General features: G+C 42.7%; 1 protein-coding gene across 1 annotated transcript; it reads right to left on the minus strand.

Annotated features, from left to right (window-relative positions):
• Positions 1-369: 369 nt before the first annotated feature.
• Positions 370-17,873, minus strand: LOC137528830 (autotransporter adhesin BpaC-like). The gene is made up of 4 exons (XM_068250452.1): positions 17,769-17,873; positions 10,211-10,981; positions 8,032-8,120; positions 370-780 (listed from the first exon to the last, which is right to left on the minus strand). Exons 1-4 carry the CDS (start codon positions 17,830-17,832, stop codon positions 598-600), a joined length of 1,107 nt encoding a protein of 368 aa, XP_068106553.1. The 5' UTR covers positions 17,833-17,873; the 3' UTR covers positions 370-597.
• Positions 17,874-18,375: the final 502 nt, after the last annotated feature.

Genomic DNA, 18,375 nt, shown 5'->3' on the forward strand with positions numbered 1-18,375 from the left:
ATGGTCCACACAGCAAGATGAGGCAGCTGCACAATGGTTAAAACAGCAAGCTTAATTTTCTTGCTGTTTTTCATTATGCAGCTAAACAATGCAACAGTAAGGAGTGCAAGAAAAAGAACATGTCCTTTAATAGTGTTGGTGTTTGTTTTCGGGTAATTGACATTCAGAAGCCCGAATTCACCCATCACCACATTTCAGCACCCAGACGAGTGTACAAGATCGAGCGGAGAGATGACTTATTGAAGCACAACGGGTAGCATAAATTTGTAAACTCCCTCTGACCCTGTCCACTTGTCTGGGTGCTGAAGTGTGGTGATGGGTCAATTCAGGTTTCCAAATTTTAATAATCCAAATTCGAACACCAACACTAGTTGAATTCTGCAAACCTTTCTGTTAGTTAAAGTAGCACTTGCGTACTGTAGGTGCTTGCGGTACTTTTGGCCCCTAACAAAATATGGTTTCCTTTGGCTTGAAGAAGAATTCTTCTCTTATTGCCAAAATTTGCCATTTTCAAAATGGAATAGGAACTGTAAGCAGTATCTCAATTAAACAATTGTAATGAATATAATAAATTACAAACATTACAAACAGTACATCCTAATAATGGGTACCATACCCAGGTGCGTTTGTAGCAGACGCAGAGCCCATTTCAATGTTTGAGTGCATTGGTGCTGATGAATGAGGTTGCCTTGTGTTTTCATAGGAAAAATTTGTTTCGTTGGCAGCACGGGTTGGGAAGTAAGATTCTGGAGTACTTGATGAAAACAAAGGTATCGCTGTCTGTAGAAAACAAGAAGACTTGTGATTAATAAAAACAAGGTAACACAGCAAACACAGTTATTTGAACCTCTTGAAAATGTCTATTGAACATACTTAACCACTTCAGGACCACAGTCTTTTCGCCCCTTAAGGACCAGAGCCTTTTTCTCCATTCAGACCACTGCAGCTTTCACGGTTTATTGCTCGGTCATACAACCTACCACCTAAATGAATTTTACCTCCTTTTCTTGTCACTAATACAGCTTTCTTTTGATGCTATTTGATTGCTGCTGCGAGTTTTACTTTTTATTATATTCATCAAAAAAGACATGAATTTTGTCAAAAAAATGACTTTTTTAACTTTCTGTGCTGACATTTTTCAAATAAAGTAAAATTTCCTATACATTTGAGCGCGAAAGTTATTCTGCTACATGTCTTTGATAAAAAAAAAAACATTCAGTGTATATTTATTGGATTGGGTAAAAGTTATAGCGTTTACAAACTATGGTGCCAAAAGTGAATTTTCCCATTTTCAAGCATCTCTGACTTTTCTGCGCACCTGTCATGTTTCATGAGGGGCTAAAATTCCAGGATAGTACAAATACCCCCCAAATGACCCCATTTTGGAAAGAAGACATCCCAAAGTATTCAGTGAGAGGCATGGTGAGTTCATAGAAGATTTTATTTTTTGTCACAAGTTAGCGGAAAATGACAGTTTGTGACAAAAAAAAAAAAAAAAAAAAGTTTCCATTTCTTCTAACTTGCGACAAAAAAAAATGAAATCTGCCACAGACTCACTATGCTCCTCTCTGAATACCTTGAAGTGTCTACTTTCCAGAATGGGGTCATTTGTGGGGTGTGTTTACTGTCCTGGCATTTGGGGGGTGCCTAATTGTAAGCACCCCTGTAAAGCCTAAAGATGCTCATTGGACTTTGGGCCCCTTAGCGCAGTTAGGCCGCAAAAAAGTGCCACACATGTGGTATTGCCGTACTCAGGAAAAGTAGTATAATGTGTTTTGGGGTGTATTTTTACACATACACATGCTGGGTGGGAGAAATATCTCCGTAAATGACAATTTTTTTATTTTTTTTACACACAATTGTCTATTTATAGAGATATTTCTCCCACTCAGCATGGGTATGTGGAAAAATACACCCCAAAACACATTATACTACTTCTCCTGAGTACGGCGATACCACATGTGTGGCACTTTTTTGCACCCTAACTGCGCTAAGGGGCCCAAAGTCCAATGAGTACCTTTAGGATTTCACAGGTCATTTTGAGAAATTTCGTTTCAAGACTACTCCTCACGGTTTAGGGCCCCTAAAATGCCAGGACAGTATAGGAACCCCACAAATTACCCCATTTTAGAAAGAAGACACCCCAAGGTATTCCGTTAGATGTATGGTGAGTTCATAGAAGATTTTTTTTTTTTGTCACAAGTTAGCGGAAATTGATTTTAATTGTTTTTTTTCACAAAGTGTCATTTTCCGCTAACTTGTGACAAAAAATAAAATCTTCTATGAACTCGCCATTCTCCTAACGGAATACCTTGGGGTGTCTTCTTTCTAAAATGGAGTCATTTGTGGGGTTCCTATACTGCCCTGGTATTTTAGGGGCCCTAAACCGTGAGGAGTAGTCTTGAAACCAAATGTGGCAAAATGACCTGTGAAATCCTAAAGGTACTCATTGGACTTTGGGCCCCTTAGCGCACTTAGGGTGCAAAAAAGTGCCACACATGTGGTACCGCCGTACTCAGGAGAAGTAGTATAATGTGTTTTGGGGTGTATTTTTACACATACCCATGCTGGGTGGGAGAAATATCTCTGTAAATGACAATTATTTGATTTTTTTTACACACAATTGTCCATTTACAGAGAGATTTCTCCCACCCAGCATGGGTATGTATAAAAATACACCCCAAAACACATTATACTACTTCTTCTGAGTACGGCGATACCACATGTGTGACACTTTTTTGCAACCTAGGTGCGCTAAGGGGCCTAACGTCCTATTCACAGGTCATTTTGAGGCATTTGGATTCTAGACTACTCCTCACGGTTTAGGGCCCCTAAAATGCCAGGGCAGTATAGGAACCCCACAAGTGACCCCATTTTAGAAAGAAGACACCCCAAGGTATTCTGTTAGGAGTATGGTGAGTTCATAGAAGATTTTTTTTTTGTCACAAGTTAGCGGAAAATGACACTTTGTGAAAAAAAAAACAATACATATCAATTTCCGCTAACTTGTGACAAAAAATAAAATCTTCTATGAACTCATCATACACCTAAAAGAATACCTTGGGGTGTCTTCTTTCTAAAATGGGGTCACTTGTGGGGTTCCTATACTGCCCTGGCATTTTAGGGGCCCTAAACCGTGAGGAGTAGTCTTGAACCCAAATGTCTCAAAATGACCTGTGAAATCCTAAAGGTACTCATTGGACTTTGGGCCCCTTAGCACAGTTAGGCTGCAAAAAAGTGTCACACATGTGGTATCGCCGTACTCAGAAGAAGTAGTATAATGTGTTTTGTGGTGTATTTTTACATATAACCATGCTGGGTGGGAGAAATATCTCTGTAAATGACACATTTTTTTATTTGTTTTACACACAATTGTCCATTTACAGAGAGATTTCTCCCACCCAGCATGGGTATGTGTAAAAATACACCACAAAACACATTATACTACTTCTCCTGAGTATGGCGATACCACATGTGTGACACTTTTTTGCAGCCTAGGTGCGCTAAGGGGCCCAACGTCCTATTCACAGGTCATTTTGAGGCATTTGTTTTCTAGACTACTCCTCACGGTTTAGGGCCCCTAAAATGCCAGGGCAGTATAGGAACCCCACAAGTGACCCCATTTTAGAAAGAAGACACCCCAAGGTATTCCGTTAGGGGTATGGTGAGTTCATAGAAGATTTTATTTTTTCTCACAAGTTAGTGAAAAATGACACTTTGTGAAAAAAACAATAACAATCCAATTTCCGCTAACTTTTGACAAAAAATAAAATATTCTATGAACCCATCATACACCTAACAGAATACCTTGGGGTGTCTTCTTTCTAAAATGGGGTCACTTGTGGGGTTCCTATACTGCCCTGGCATTTTACGGGCCCAAAACTGTGAGTAGTCTGGAAACCAAATTTCTCAAAATGACTGTTCAGGGGTATAAGCATCTGCAAATTTTGATGACAGGTGGTCTATGAGGGGGCAAATTTTGTGGAATCGGTCATAAGCAGGGTGGCCTCTTAGATGACAGGATGTATTGGGCCTGATCTGATGGATAGGAGTGCTAGGGGGGTGACAGGAGGTGATTGATGGGTGTCTCAGGGGGCGGTTAGAGGGGAAAATAGATGCAATCAATGCACTGGGGAGGTGATCGGAAGGGGGTCTGAGGGGGATCTGAGGGTTTGGCCGAGTGATCAGGAGCCCACACGGGGCAAATTAGGGCCTGATCTGATGGGTAGGTGTGCTAGGGGGTGACAGGAGGTGATTGATGGGTGTCTCAAGGTGTGATTAGAGGGGGGAAATAGATGCAAGCAATGCACTGGCGAGGTGATCAGGGCTGGGGTCTGAGGGCGTTCTGAGGTGTGGGCGGGTGATTGGGTGCCCGCAAGGGGCAGATTAGGGTCTAATCTGATGGGTAACAGTGACAGGTGGTGATAGGGGGTGATTGATGGGTAATTAGTGGGTGTTTAGAGGAGAGAATAGATGTAAACAATGGATTTGGGAGGTGATCTGATGTCGGATCTGCGGGCGATCTATTGGTGTGGGTGGGTGATCAGATTGCCCGCAAGGGGCAGGTTAGGGGCTGATTGATGGGTGGCAGTGACAGGGGGTGATTGATGGGTGGCAGTGACAGGGGGTGATTGATGGGTGATTGACAGGTGATCAGTGGGTTATTACCCGGAATAACAGATGTAAATATTGCACGGGCAAATTGATAAGGGGGGGGGGGTCTGAGGGCAATCTGAGCGTGTGGGCGGGTGATTGGGTGCCCGCAAGGGGCAGATTAGGGTCTAATCTGATGGGTAACAGTGACAGGTGGTGATAGGGGGTGATTGATGGGTAATTAGTGGGTGTTTAGAGGAGAGAATAGATGTAAACAATGGATTTGGGAGGTGATCTGATGTCGGATCTGCGGGCGATCTATTGGTGTGGGTGGGTGATCAGATTGCCCGCAAGGGGCAGGTTAGGGGCTGATTGATGGGTGGCAGTGACTGGGGGTGATTGATGGGTGGCAGTGACAGGGGGTGATTGATGGGTGATTGACAGGTGATCAGTGGGTTATTACCCGGAATAACAGATGTAAATATTGCACGGGCGAATTGATAAGGGGGGGGTCTGAGGGCAATCTGAGCGTGTGGGCAGGTGATTGGGTGCCCGCAAGGGGCAGATTAGGGTCTAATCTGATGGGTAACAGTGACAGGTGGTGATAGGGGGTGATTGATGGGTAATTAGTGGGTGTTTAGAGGAGAGAATAGATGTAAACAATGGATTTGGGAGGTGATCTGATGTCGGATCTGCGGGCGATCTATTGGTGTGGGGGGGTGATCAGATTGCCCGCAAGGGGCAGGTTAGGGGCTGATTGATGGGTGGCAGTGACAGGGGGTGATTGATGGGTGGCAGTGACAGGGGGTGATTGATGGGTGATTGACAGGTGATCAGTGGGTTATTACCCGGAATAACAGATGTAAATATTGCACGGGCGAATTGATAAGGGGGGGGTCTGAGGGCAATCTGAGCGTGTGGGCAGGTGATTGGGTGCCCGCAAGGGGCAGATTAGGGTCTAATCTGATGGGTAACAGTGACAGGTGGTGATAGGGGGTGATTGATGGGTAATTAGTGGGTGTTTAGAGGAGAGAATAGATGTAAACAATGGATTTGGGAGGTGATCTGATGTCGGATCTGCGGGCGATCTATTGGTGTGGGGGGGTGATCAGATTGCCCGCAAGGGGCAGATCAGGGGCTGATTGATGGGTGGCAGTGACAGGGGGTGATTGACGGGTGATTGACAGGTGATTGACAGGTGATTGACAGGTGATCAGGGGGGATAGATGCATACAGTACACGGGGGGGGGGGGTCTGGGGGGGGGTCTGGGGAGAATCTGAGGGGTGGGGGGGTGATCAGGAGGGAGTAGGGGGCAGATTAGGGACTTAAAAAAAAAATAGCGTTGACAGATAGTGACAGGGAGTGATTGATGGGTGATTAGGAGGGTGACTGGGTGCAAACAGTGGTCTGGGGGGTGGGCAGGGGGGGGTCTGAGGGGTGCTGTGGGCGATCAGGGGGCAGGGGGGGGGGAAATCAGTGTGTTTGGTGCAGACTAGGGTGGCTGCAGCCTGCCCTGGTGGTCCCTCGGACACTGGGACCACCAGGGCAGGAGGCAGCCAGTATAATAGGCTTTGTATACATTACAAAGCCTATTATACACTGTTGCAGCGGCGATCCGGATGCCAGTAACCCGCCGGCGCTTCCGAACGGCCGGCGGGTTACGGCGAACGGGGGGCGGAGCCAGTCCCCGGCGGCTGATCGCGTCACGAATGACGCGATCGCCGCATAGCCACTCCCGCAGCCGCCCCCGCCGATGGGCGTATTGCGGTCGTTTGGGCCCGGACTTTGCCGCCGCCCATCGGCTGGGGGCGGTCGTTAAGTGGTTAAGAGTCATGAATGCAAAAAAAAAAAAAAAATGCAATAAATAGCAATTTTGCAATGCAAACTCGGAATCCAAAAAATTGCTTTGGAATTTTGCGAAAAATTTTGGAATCTCTGTGGATTTGGACATTTTTTTGACCATCCCTTCATTTGACCTAAAGTGAATACACCCATAACATTCCCAGGCCTGCCTATACCTTGAGACATGCAATTCTCACTTATTAGGATAGGCGAGTCTTGACCTTCCTGGCGGTAACCCCGAACGTAGTTCGGGGTAAGCCGCGCAGGGGGCTTTTTCAGGCCCTGCTCGGCCGATTTGCTTAATTTTTTTTTTTGCTGCGGGGGATTTTTTTTTTCTTTGCTGCGGGGGATTTCCTGATCGGAGATCACCGAAGGCGATCGAAGCGGGCGGGGGGATGCCGCTGAGCAGCGGCTATCATGTAGCGAGCCCTGGGCTCGCTACATGATTTAAAAAAAAAAAAAAACGACTGCGCTGCCTTCTGGCGGAAATTATTAGACTGCCAGGAGGGTTAATAACTGCATTTATTGCCATTTGTGCACACATTCTCAGTTAACCTTTTGCATGCTGTTTTTTTTTTCTATTTATTTAACATGCACTGCAGCATCACATTATTTGGGCCTGCTGGTGTGTTGGACACAGAGTGGTGCAGGGAGTGATTTGATATTTAACTTGTGTGGACGAATGATCAGCTCTCCTCTTTCCCAACCGAGCGGTGCTGTAATGCAGACATCCTCCTTTGGGTCCCAATCACATGACATATCACGTGATCGGGAAACCAGAGGAGGATGTCAGCTTTACAGCTCCACTCGGTGGTTTGAAGAGGCGAGCCAATGCTATGTCCAGATCAGATAAATATCAAATTTCTCCCTGTGCCGCTCTGCATTAGGCTGCATTATGTAGTCCGAATATAGCCAGCTGAAGCAGCTCTGCCCCAAGTTACCTTAAACTTGGGTTAGCTTCTAAAAGGTTTACGACTTCACGTATCTTCACAATTGAATGCATTTAAAAAGTGACAAGTTCATAAGTGATTAGGAATGCTCATTCAGATTCTGTGGAATTGAAATTTCCATATTCCATATCAGAAATCAGAATTTCTGATCGGAATGTGAAAATCAGAAATCGGAATTCCGCATAAATCCAATTTAGCGCACCCCGGTATTTTAGTCCAATCACAAACTTGGAAGCATTGGACCAATCAGAGACCAATTGAATTGGACCAATTTGCTGTTTATTGGACCAATCGGAGAATGTAGAATGTTTCTGCAAAATTTTAATTTCAGACCAATCATAAGACTGATTTTCCCATTTGTTCTTATTTTCTGATTTTCCGTTCTTCCGATTTCCATTTTTCTGATTTTCTTTTTTTTTAAATTTCTTGCATTCTCTGATGCAAAAAATGACTAATACAATACTCATCAAAAATCAGAAAAACTGAAAGTGGGAAAAATGGAAGATCAAAAATCGGAAAAACGGGAAATCCGAATTTCAGCAGAATCGGAAATGGGAATTTCTGACCATCCCTATAAGTGACCTCTTATAGTGAGTTGCCTAGGTATTGTTTTAAAATACTGTCCTTGAGTATTGTTTTACTTACTCTGAGAAAAAGGAGTGTTAGAAATCCAAAGGCTGCGATGGCACCAAGACATGTAACGATGATGAGACCTGGCTTATAATACTTCCCACCTAAAATTAGGAAAAATGTTACAAACATCAGTACGTTGTATTTACCAAAAAATATTGAGTTGCTTGTTGTATTTTGACATTTCAAACTAATACTACAACCTTTTAGAGGATTTTCGAGGTTGAACTCATACCCAAGCCATTTATGAACGTGCTGAAAGCTCTCCCCATCACTTAGTCTTCTGCTTGTGGCATGCCACCTTCAAGGTGGTGTATTCCTCTACGCAAACAATCATGCAAAAATAGTCTGCAGTCTGGCCTTGTAAAGTCGGAGGGGTGATGCAATAAAACGGAGGCAACAACTGTCTTGTAAATGTTTACTAGTGCCAACTTGAAAGCCCAGTATAGTACCTGCACCCTTTTGTATTCTCATCCTATTGTAGTGCATAGGAAATGCGTTATTGATACCTCCTCTGAAACTTCAAGATGACTCTTTACTGCTCTGTGTGTCTCCTACGTCAGGTCGATGGGCCAGATTTATCTAATTTATCTAATAATCTAAACATTTGTATAGTGGTCTTCTCCTGTCGGACTCAAAGTGCTCAAAAGCTGCAGCCACAAGGACACACTCAAGAGGCCACCCTAACCAGCAAAGGGATTGTTCTGCATGATAACAAGACACTTCTTAAATCCTACATAATTGTGGCAGTTTAGCATGAATTTCTAGAACTGCACTACAATTAAGAAAAGTGCAATTCCATCCCTATACTGCAGCAAATTAAGAAGTCCTTAATAGCACTTCTACAGATTGTGCAGCATTGCAGGCTAGGCCTGATTTGTGAAGTGCTCCCCCCACCCTGCAGAATTCCTCACTCAGAGCCTGGTATCAATACAGCAGACCTTGATCAAGACTCCCTGACACTGCAAATGCCTATAGAGCACATCCTAGTGGCTGCAGCTCTTGCGCTTTGAGTCCGCCAGGAGAAAAGCACAATATAAATGTTCTGTGTCAATCTCAATCCCTCTGCACAGAGGAAGGTTTAGCCTCAGTAATACGTTGAGGAAGGATGTTGTTTTCCAGGACTGCTGGCCAAAACAGAGAGTTCCCAGCTCATTCTGATTCTGAATAACCATGCATTACAACCTTTGAATGGAACCTGGAGCAAGAGGGATATGGAGGCTGCCATATTTTTTTTTCCTTTTAAACAATACCAGTTGCCTGGCATTGTACTAAACTCTTTGGCTTCAGTAGTGTCTGAATCACACACCTGAAACAAGCAAGCAGCTAATTTTGTCAGATTTTTGTCTGAAACATCTGCTCTGCATGCTTGTTCAGGGTATATGGCTAAGAGACAGAGGATTAGCAGGATAGCCAGGCAACTGGTATTGTTTAAAACTAAATAAATATGTCAGCAACCATATCCCCCTTATTTCAGTTTTCCTTTAAAACTCACTTATTGTATTTTGTGGAACAGGGGCGTACCTAGAAAATCCCGGGCACCCCTGCAAAAAAAAAAATCCCCCCCAGGGCCCGCTCAGATACTTTTTGGGGCCAGGAGGGGTCGCAGCATAAGAGGAGAGTGTGGCAGATCGGTGGGGAGGGGGGAAATTACCCCCCCTCCCTCACCTCAGGCTCTCCTCTCAGCACTCCCCCTCCTGCAATCATTGGTGGTATTCCTGGCAGCAGCGGCGGTGGCGGCAGGATGACTCATTACCTCCTTCTCGCCGGAGCTCTTCCGTTCTCTAAGTGCAACTTCCTGTTTACACAGGAAGTTGAATGAAGCACTTAGAGAATGGAAGAGCTCCAGTGAGAAGGAGGTAACGAGTCATCCTGCCGCCATCGCCGCTGCTGCCACGAACACCACCAATGATTGCAGGAGGGGGAGCGCTGAGAGGAGAGCCCGAGGTGAGGGGGGGGGGATTTCCCCCCTCCCCACCGATCTGCCACACTCTCCTGTTATGCTGCGACCCCTCCTGCCCCCCAAAAATCCCTGAGCGGGCACTAGGGGGGCCCGTAGCCCCCCCGCAACGGCAGGGGTCGCATCCCCTATTGTTACGCCAGTGTTGTGGAACAAAAAGCTGGTTTAAAGCAAAGTATACACAACACACATGGAGAAACATAAACATACACAATATACTAATATTGAACTTACCCGTATTTGTTTCAAAAGCATGTACAGCGTCGTACCCGGTAGCGCCTCCACCACCATGTCCAGCACCACTATCACCACCACCACTAACTGGGAGTGCTCCATTAACTCCTGTGGTGAGTTCAGACTTTGCTATAGTGCTTCCAGTGCCTTCCATATTGGTCATAGTTATAGTGGTACCAGCACCTTTCACTGTGGTCACAGTCATAGGTATAGTGGTTTCAGTTCCTCCCACTATGGTGCCTGTCATAGCTATATTGGTTCCATTGCCTCCAACTGTGGTCCCAGTCAGAGTAGAAGTGGCTCCAGTGGCTTCCACTGTGGTCTCAGTCAGAGTAGAAGTGACTCCAGTGGCTCCCACTGTGGTCTCAGTCAGAGTAGAAGTGGCTCCAGTGGCTCCCACTGTGGTCTCAGTCAGAACTGAGGTGTTTACCGAAGAAATTGTCGAGCCTCCAGCAATTGTGGCGGCTCCACTGGCAGTTGTGGTGCCTTCTGTGGCAGGTATGGTGATTACCAAGTTTACTGTGGCGGCTCTAGTATTAACTGGAGTTGTACCTGAAGTGTTTGTTGTGCCTCCAGCAGTTGTGGTGGCTCCACTAGCAGTTGTGGTGCCTCCAGTGGCAGTTGTAGTGACTGCAGAGTTAACTGTGGTGGTTCCAGCAGCAACTGGGGTCGTCCCCAAAGTATTTGTTGTGCCTATAGCAGTTGCGGTGGCTCCACGGGCAGCTGCGGTGGCTCCTAAAACTATTGCCTCATTCGGGGTGGTCTCTGCATCTGTATGGAAAATAAAAGATTAACAGTTACAAATAAACAAAATGTTTCACCTATAACATATTTCTAAAAATTTTAGTTTAAAAAATATTTTTCTATAAAGCATGTAGAATATTCATATTAAAAAAAAAAAAAAAAAAAAAAAAAAACATTATACTTAAAAATGCCGTTTACATTTCCATGAAAATGATCATAAAGAAAAACCTGGCACTATTTAGTTATAACCTTCTGAGGCTTTTTTTTTTTTTGGGGGGGGGGGGGGGACGGGGACTTTAGTGTTAGTTTTAGTGGAAAGAGGCTCACATGTATTTAGGGATTTTATTGTCTTCTGTGTCATCATAATAGGAAAACCACCTATTTACACTTAGGGCCAATGGATTTGGTGCAAAACGCTCATTCAAAAAATTACTTCAGCTGTGCTGCTGGGGCCCTAGCAAGATTACAGCAAAGTAGTAAATAAGTTAGTGCTGAAGTTGAAGGAAAAAACAATACCAGGCAAATATGAAATATGGTGAGGAATCAGTAAAGGGGTTAGTTAGGACTTGGTATTTATTCTGAGGGTTAGGATTTAGGATAAAGTGAACTTAGATTTTAGCATGCATGGAATTTTGGTAAGCGGGGTGGCAAAGATTAGTGGTCTGAAATTGGGACTTTCATCAAGGAATGAAGGATTCATTAAGCAAAGGGTCTGAGGTTAAGGCAAACAGGACAGAGAAAATTGAACCCTAAAACTGCTGATAAAACCAGCATCTCTTAGGTACGTGGAAGGAGGATTTTGTGGGCACATTATTGTAGGGGTGTAGTACCAGTATAGTGTGTGATGTCCGGAGGCCTTATTTTTTCAACTGTGTTAAAGCATAGATGCGTAGTGTAGAACAAGTGGGACTTGTTCAACCGCCAACAATAGCTGGAAGCCGAATTGCGTCTTCACCCCGAGTCAATGGCGGCCTGGAGGGGGGGATTGTAGTTACCGCTGCCAGGACTTTTGCAGGAGCAGGGTGAGCCATTTGGAAACAGTCCTATTTGGAGGGCTGCTATCAAATAATGCCCCCCAAAAAGTAATCAAAATAATGTTTTCAATTAATTCTCTCAAACTAAAAACAATGATTTTTTTTCCTACCAAAAGTTTTTTTTTTTTTTTTAATTAACCTTATTTTTTTGTATTGTTATACTTGCATGGGTGGTTTTAAAATGGTTTACTGCATCAGTTTATTTTAGTTAATGTTTAATTCATTTAATAAGCATAGTGAGATGTGTTCTTTCCATAGAATACTACTCCCACACCAATCCAGTCATTCTGGTCCTGAATCTGATCTCTCAGATAACTTTCTGCTACACCTAAGCTGCTTGTAGAACAAACTGATCTCACTCTTACAGCAGATCATAAAGAGCATATGGAATACATTTTCCTGATTATAGACTACAGCATGTTCTGCATTAAGGACATGTCCTGCAGTATCTTGGTATTCTACAGCTCTGGAGATCATAAAAGGACCATTTTTTGTTGTTGTTGTTTTTTTTTGAAGGAGAGGGAGGATTGTTGAATTTAACTTTTATGTGAACAATGGATTTGGGAACTTCCAGCACACAAAGATAGAGGGTTGCCAAAGGTCTGAAAATGTACAACACATTTTCTTCTTCTTCTTTGGAATTGTACACAAGAGGTGCATAAAGGTAAATAGCTTTGTACCTCTAACACAGAATTTTCCTAAGTGTCCAAAATGTGTTTGGTATGCATGTTTAGATTTAATAGATGACAATAATTTTCTCATTTATGGTCTGTAGATTTGAGTCGGTCCTATGGTGTGTGTGTATATGTGTTATGTGTGTAGGGTGGGGGTGGTGGTGGTGTGGAATCTATAGGTGTTTGTCCTGATTTTGCCTTCCGTAGTGTATAAGATAAAGGCCACAATTCTTTAATAACAATAATTAGCTGTTTTTAATGTTATCACCATGGTTATAAAGCATTTAGTATTCACTAAGCAGTTTACCTCAGGCAGTCCTTAAGTTAAGGAGTGATATCTAAAGTTAAGGTATTATTCCTTAAGATAATGACAGAATTCTAAATTTAATGACAGGATGGTAATTCACAGAGAGGAATGCAAGTGATAACAACTGAAACGTGTGTGAGAACTAAGTTATTACCTGGCCTAAGTTGTCCTGAAGTGGAGTGTTACTAGGGACTGCAAATTGCATTGTAAACAAAAGGATTTTAAGCAGTCCACTCTATTTTTTTGTAGTTTATGCAAAAAGGACGCTGTATAGAGAGAAATATACACAGCAGGCAAACAGAGAGGAAGGAAGATCGAAACATTAAGTTAATGTATACACACACACACACACACACACACACACACAGACACAAACACAAAAACTAGCGTAGGCAAAGTCTCTCTCTCTCTCTCTCTCTCTCTCTCTCTCTCTCTCTCTCTCTCTCTCTCTCTCTCTCTCTCTCACACTCTCTCTCCTTTCCTGGCTGCCATACACAATCTACAGGCAAGCTGTAATCATGCTGACAGAGGAGGCAGCAGGAGGGCTGGAGCTACACCCTGCCAGCATGTTCTCCTTCCCTCCTTATCTACTGCATGTAAGAATAATTACAGAGGTGATAACTTAAGGACTGGAATGATAAGATAACATTCTCACTGTGGAAGCTTATCACAACATGCTAATTGTTCTTTAGTGAATTAACACTTAAAACACAGATGGATGTGTGGTGATAAGTTTTCACTTGCCTTATTATTATCACCAGCATGATGTTAAGGTAGCCATACACTGGTCGAATTGCCATCAGATTTGACCAACAGATAGATCCCTCTCTGATCGAATCTGATCAGAGAGGGATCGTATGGCTGCCTTTACTGCAAACAGATTGTGAATCGATTTCAGCATGAAACCGATAACAATCTGTGGAGCTGCTGCCGACACCTGCCCGCCAGCTATACATTACCTGATCTGGCCGGCGCGACTCCCTCGGTCTCCGCTGTCTTCTTCTCCACGCTGGTATCCGGTCCGGCTGGCTTGCTTTACTGGACTTCCTGTCCGGGGGAAGTTTAAACAGTAGAGGGCGCTCTACTGTTTAAACTTCCTGCCGGGACAGGAAGTTCATTGAAGCTGCAGCCCTGGAGCCCGGAGCGGAGAAGAAGACAGCGGAGACCAGGGGAGTCGCGCCGGCCGAAACAGGTAATGTATCTACGCTGTATTGCGTCGGTCGTCGGGCATCTGAACACCGCTATCGGCGCACTCCTGACCCGCCGGCAATCGAGAATAATCTTCCGCACAGACAAATCAACGGGAATCGACAGGAACGTTGATTTCGGATGAAAATCGATCGTTCTGTCAGCGTTTGCACGACGATTTCACAGCAGATTCGATCACAGTGATCAAATCTGCTGTATATCGGCAGGAAAATCATTAGATGTATGGGCCCCTTTAGTGAATTGTGGCCAAAGAATGTTGGAGAGCTTTAGTAAATCAATACCTTTACATTTGTTCAGGTTGCCTGGACTGCTACTAAAAGTTCTCGAATGTAAATTGAAAGACAGGGTCTTGTTGAGGCTGGCATTCAGTAGTCACTGTGTAAATCCTAGCTAAAACGTACACTTACTTTTTTATACATATGTAATCTTAGCAAGTTAGTCAGTTAGGATTAAAGATTTTTTTTTATACATTTATAGGTTAGCTAGGTTAGCTAGCCTCATAGCCCAAAACCAAGTATTAAAAAAAAGTTAGGAAAAATATTGCAGTGTTGTGTTCATCTTTAGTGTTTATCTGGGACTCCTTATGAGATCTGTATTAAAGTAAATCTGTAACAAAAAAGTGTCCCGGGGGTACTTACCTCGGGAGGGGAAAGCCTCTGGATCCTAAAGAGGCTTACCCATCCTCCTCAGTAGAGGGTATCCAGTGCTGGGACACCCCCCCCCCATGCACTATTGCAGCTCCGGTATAGCCAGGCCCGGTCAGGTCCGCTCTACTGCACAGACGCAAGCCATATGCACCTGCACAGTAGAGCGGACCCGATTGGGCTCGGATATATTTCCGCTGAAGCCCAAGCGGAGAGCCACTACTGTGTATACGCACAGTGGAAATAGCAAATATTATCAATGCTCTGCGTCCGGGGGAGCCAGTGCTGGATCCAAATTGCTGAGCAGGACAGGGGAAGCCTTTTTAGGATCCAGAGGCTTAAGTACTGTCCAGGAGCACTTTTTGATTACAGGTTTAATTTAAAGTATACCCACTCTTTATATTTAATTGCCCAAAATGTTCAATCTTGATCATCTGTAAAGTAGCAGTTTTGGAAAGGTTTTACAGGCCATCCTTCCTGCACAAGCTCTATGGAAAGGGGAGGGGAAAGTGTAGAGGAGTGGAAATCTGATGATGGAAATTCCTTTCAAGTTTCCTCAAGAGCAATAAATATCAGGCATGCTAATAGATCTGTAGAGGGGTGGTCAGTGATTTCAGGGGGGTACCTGTAGGTACACTTTACATTTTTGTCCAAGAAGGTTATCGTTTTGTTAGAGGATCATTTAAAATGCATGCACTTATAGCCATGTCTACCCATAAGCAGCTTCAATAGAGTTATCTCATTTGTGAAGTGCACTGTGTCTGACCTCAGTTGGCAGAACTTCTTGTGCTGTAAATTCTTGGAATGCTTTGATCTCTCTCTACTAGCAGAAAATGTAAAAACAGAAAACAGAAGTCCTCTCAAAAGCAGGGAAATGTAACAAATAAGAAATTAAAAAATGTGCTAAAATAAATTGGCCTGGAGCATTTGCAAGCCTCTAAATAAGTTGGCTGCTAAAGGGTTAAATGTTCATAACAATAGAAATCTCATTCTTTGTTGATCATTTACGTAAAAGTAAAAAGTTTATCTAAAACAAAAAAATCTTCTGCCTTCTCTTGCATATTTCCCTCTTTGTATAAGCAGGTCGGATGACACATAAAAAGGGTGTTTTATTAGTTTAGTCAGCTGAGATGATTTACTTTGATGCTGCAATTATTGTTTTATAGCTGAACTTTAATCTAGTTGAATGCCTTAGGCAGATGCAAGGGAGTTTTATAGAGTTAGATAACTAAGCAAATACATTTCACTAAAGGAGGCAGTGATTCCAGCGCTTAGGTGTTAATTATTATTGACGTGTAGGAGCTAATTACTAGCTATACTTCACAACACTCTCTCATACACTAAAAAAGTTGTTTATGAATCTTGTCTTTGTTTTAATAACATTGAGAAATCTGTTACTTGGATTGATGTAGAACTATTATTATTGATTTAGTATTATTATTGTTATTTAGTATTTATATAGCACCAACATCTTCCACAGCACTGTACAGCGTATTTATTGTCTTGTCACTTAACTGCCCCACAGAGGGGCTTACAGTCTAATCCCTACCATAGTCATATGTCTAAGTATGTATTGTGTAGTGTACGTATCGTCGTTTAGAGACAATTTTTTTTAGGGGGAAGCCAATTACCTTGTCTGTATGTTTTTGGGATGTGGGAGGAAACTAGAGTGCTTGGAGGACACCCATGCAGACACAGGAAGGACATACAAACTTCATGCAGATAGTGCCCTGACTGGAATTCGAACCAGGAACCCAGCGTTGCAAGGTGAGTGTGCTAACCACTACGCCACCGTGCTGCCCATACAGTTATAAAGCACCAACATATTCCATGGCGCTGTACAAAGTAAGAATCAAGCATAGGGTACAAAATAATACAGACAATGTTATACACCAATATACAAATAACAGAGTTGGTGCAAAATACAGAATCAGTACAGAATTGGTAATAACAGTAACAACATTAATATAAATATATGTGAAACAAAATCCAAGACACAGAAGGGTGACAGAGTCCTGCCCTTGTGAGCTTACATTCTAAAGAACTAATAACATGAACATACCCACATTTGGTTACAGTATGTACATTTCCAATTTATCTTTAAAGGGGCTGCCAGCCAGGGGAAGAAATTCTGCCTAGAAATGGCATTAATTAAAGTGTAGTTTTCTATTTTAATCATTACTGTAAAACACATTGACGCTAGACAAATTATTTTGCAATTTAAAGGACCACTATCTTGAAAAAGTGTAAAATTTAAAATACCTTTAAACACATATAAATAAAAAGTATGATTCTTTTAGAGTAAAATGAGCCATGAATTACTTTTCTCCTATGCTGCTGTCACTTACAGTAGTTAGTGGAAATCTGACAGAACCGACAAGTTTTGGGACATCTCAATTCCTCATGGGGGATTCTCAGCATGGCCTTTATTCTTTATAAAGAAACTCCCTGAAAAGGATTTATACAAATATGCTGGCGTTTTTGGCAGTTGGATGGAGTAACTGCCATTTACGAAGTGCTTTTGAAAATAAATAAAACACTGAGAATCCCCCATGAGGAGATGAGCTGGTCCAAAACCTGTCAGTTCTGTCATATATCTACTACCTACTGTAAGTGACAGCAACATAGGGCAAAAGCAATTCATAGCACATTTTACTCTGGGAAAAATGTACTTCATATTTTGTATATGTTTACACATACTTTAAATGTAGTGATTTTTGTGATAGTGGTCATGTAATGTTCTTGAAAATAACTTTCAAAATTTAGTTTACAGCAGCTACTGACATTTTTTTTATTATAAATCCAGTCCAGAATGGTTATATTACTCAATACCGCAGCTGTACTTACTCAAAGATCTCTGGAGTTGACTTACAGAAGAAAACCTAATATATATTTCTTAGTACAGATAGGATACCACACAAGATTGTTATCCAAATGCCAACTTACCTATCCTCACCAACAGAAGGAAAAATAGTAATCCTTTTATCACTGATATGTTTGTGTTCCCCATCGTCTGGGTTTTATTCCTTCTTCTCGGCCACTCTTGCTCCGGGAACACAGATCCAAAACTGTCACCTTGGGAAACTCTAGTTCTTATATATCCTTTAGAGAATTGCTAAACGTATTAATATTCATTTGCTGCCATTGAGCAAGCATTAAATACTGGGCAAACCTTAAGATCGTACACTTGATAACCGGGGCTAATGATTCAGATGTCTAAATTATTCCAGAGCTCAATAGGCCAGATATAGATATTTAGAGATACTGGGTGTGATCCTAATTTGAAGGGATGTTGTTTAGTATGGACCTTTTTATTGATTCAAATAGGTCGAACTGCAACATAGTAGGGTTAATGTAAACTTAGGACTAAGGGCACGTCACGAGTTTCGTTGTAAAAGATGAATTAAATATTAATAAGTTAATGAGATGATAAGGAATATGGTAATCCTTGGGAACATGCACTGTAGATAAGCAGTTGCTTAACTGTGTTAAAAACACTAATAGGATAGACTTACATATTGAGATACATATATACTGTATGTTTGATATTATC

This window comes from Hyperolius riggenbachi, chromosome 8 (assembly GCF_040937935.1).
Source record: "Hyperolius riggenbachi isolate aHypRig1 chromosome 8, aHypRig1.pri, whole genome shotgun sequence".
In the NCBI taxonomy this organism is placed as follows: domain Eukaryota; kingdom Metazoa; phylum Chordata; class Amphibia; order Anura; family Hyperoliidae; genus Hyperolius; species Hyperolius riggenbachi.

Coding starts and splice junctions, on each gene's coding strand:
- LOC137528830 (XM_068250452.1), bottom strand. CDS start 17,832: ATGGGGAACACAAACATATCAGTGATAAAAGGATTACTATTTTTCCTT. Junction 8,121..10,210: donor TGCTTTTGAAACAAATACGG/GTAAGTTCAATA, acceptor TCCTAATTTTAG/GTGGGAAGTATTATAAGCCA. Junction 781..8,031: donor TAACACTCCTTTTTCTCAGA/GTAAGTAAAACA, acceptor TGTTTTCTACAG/ACAGCGATACCTTTGTTTTC.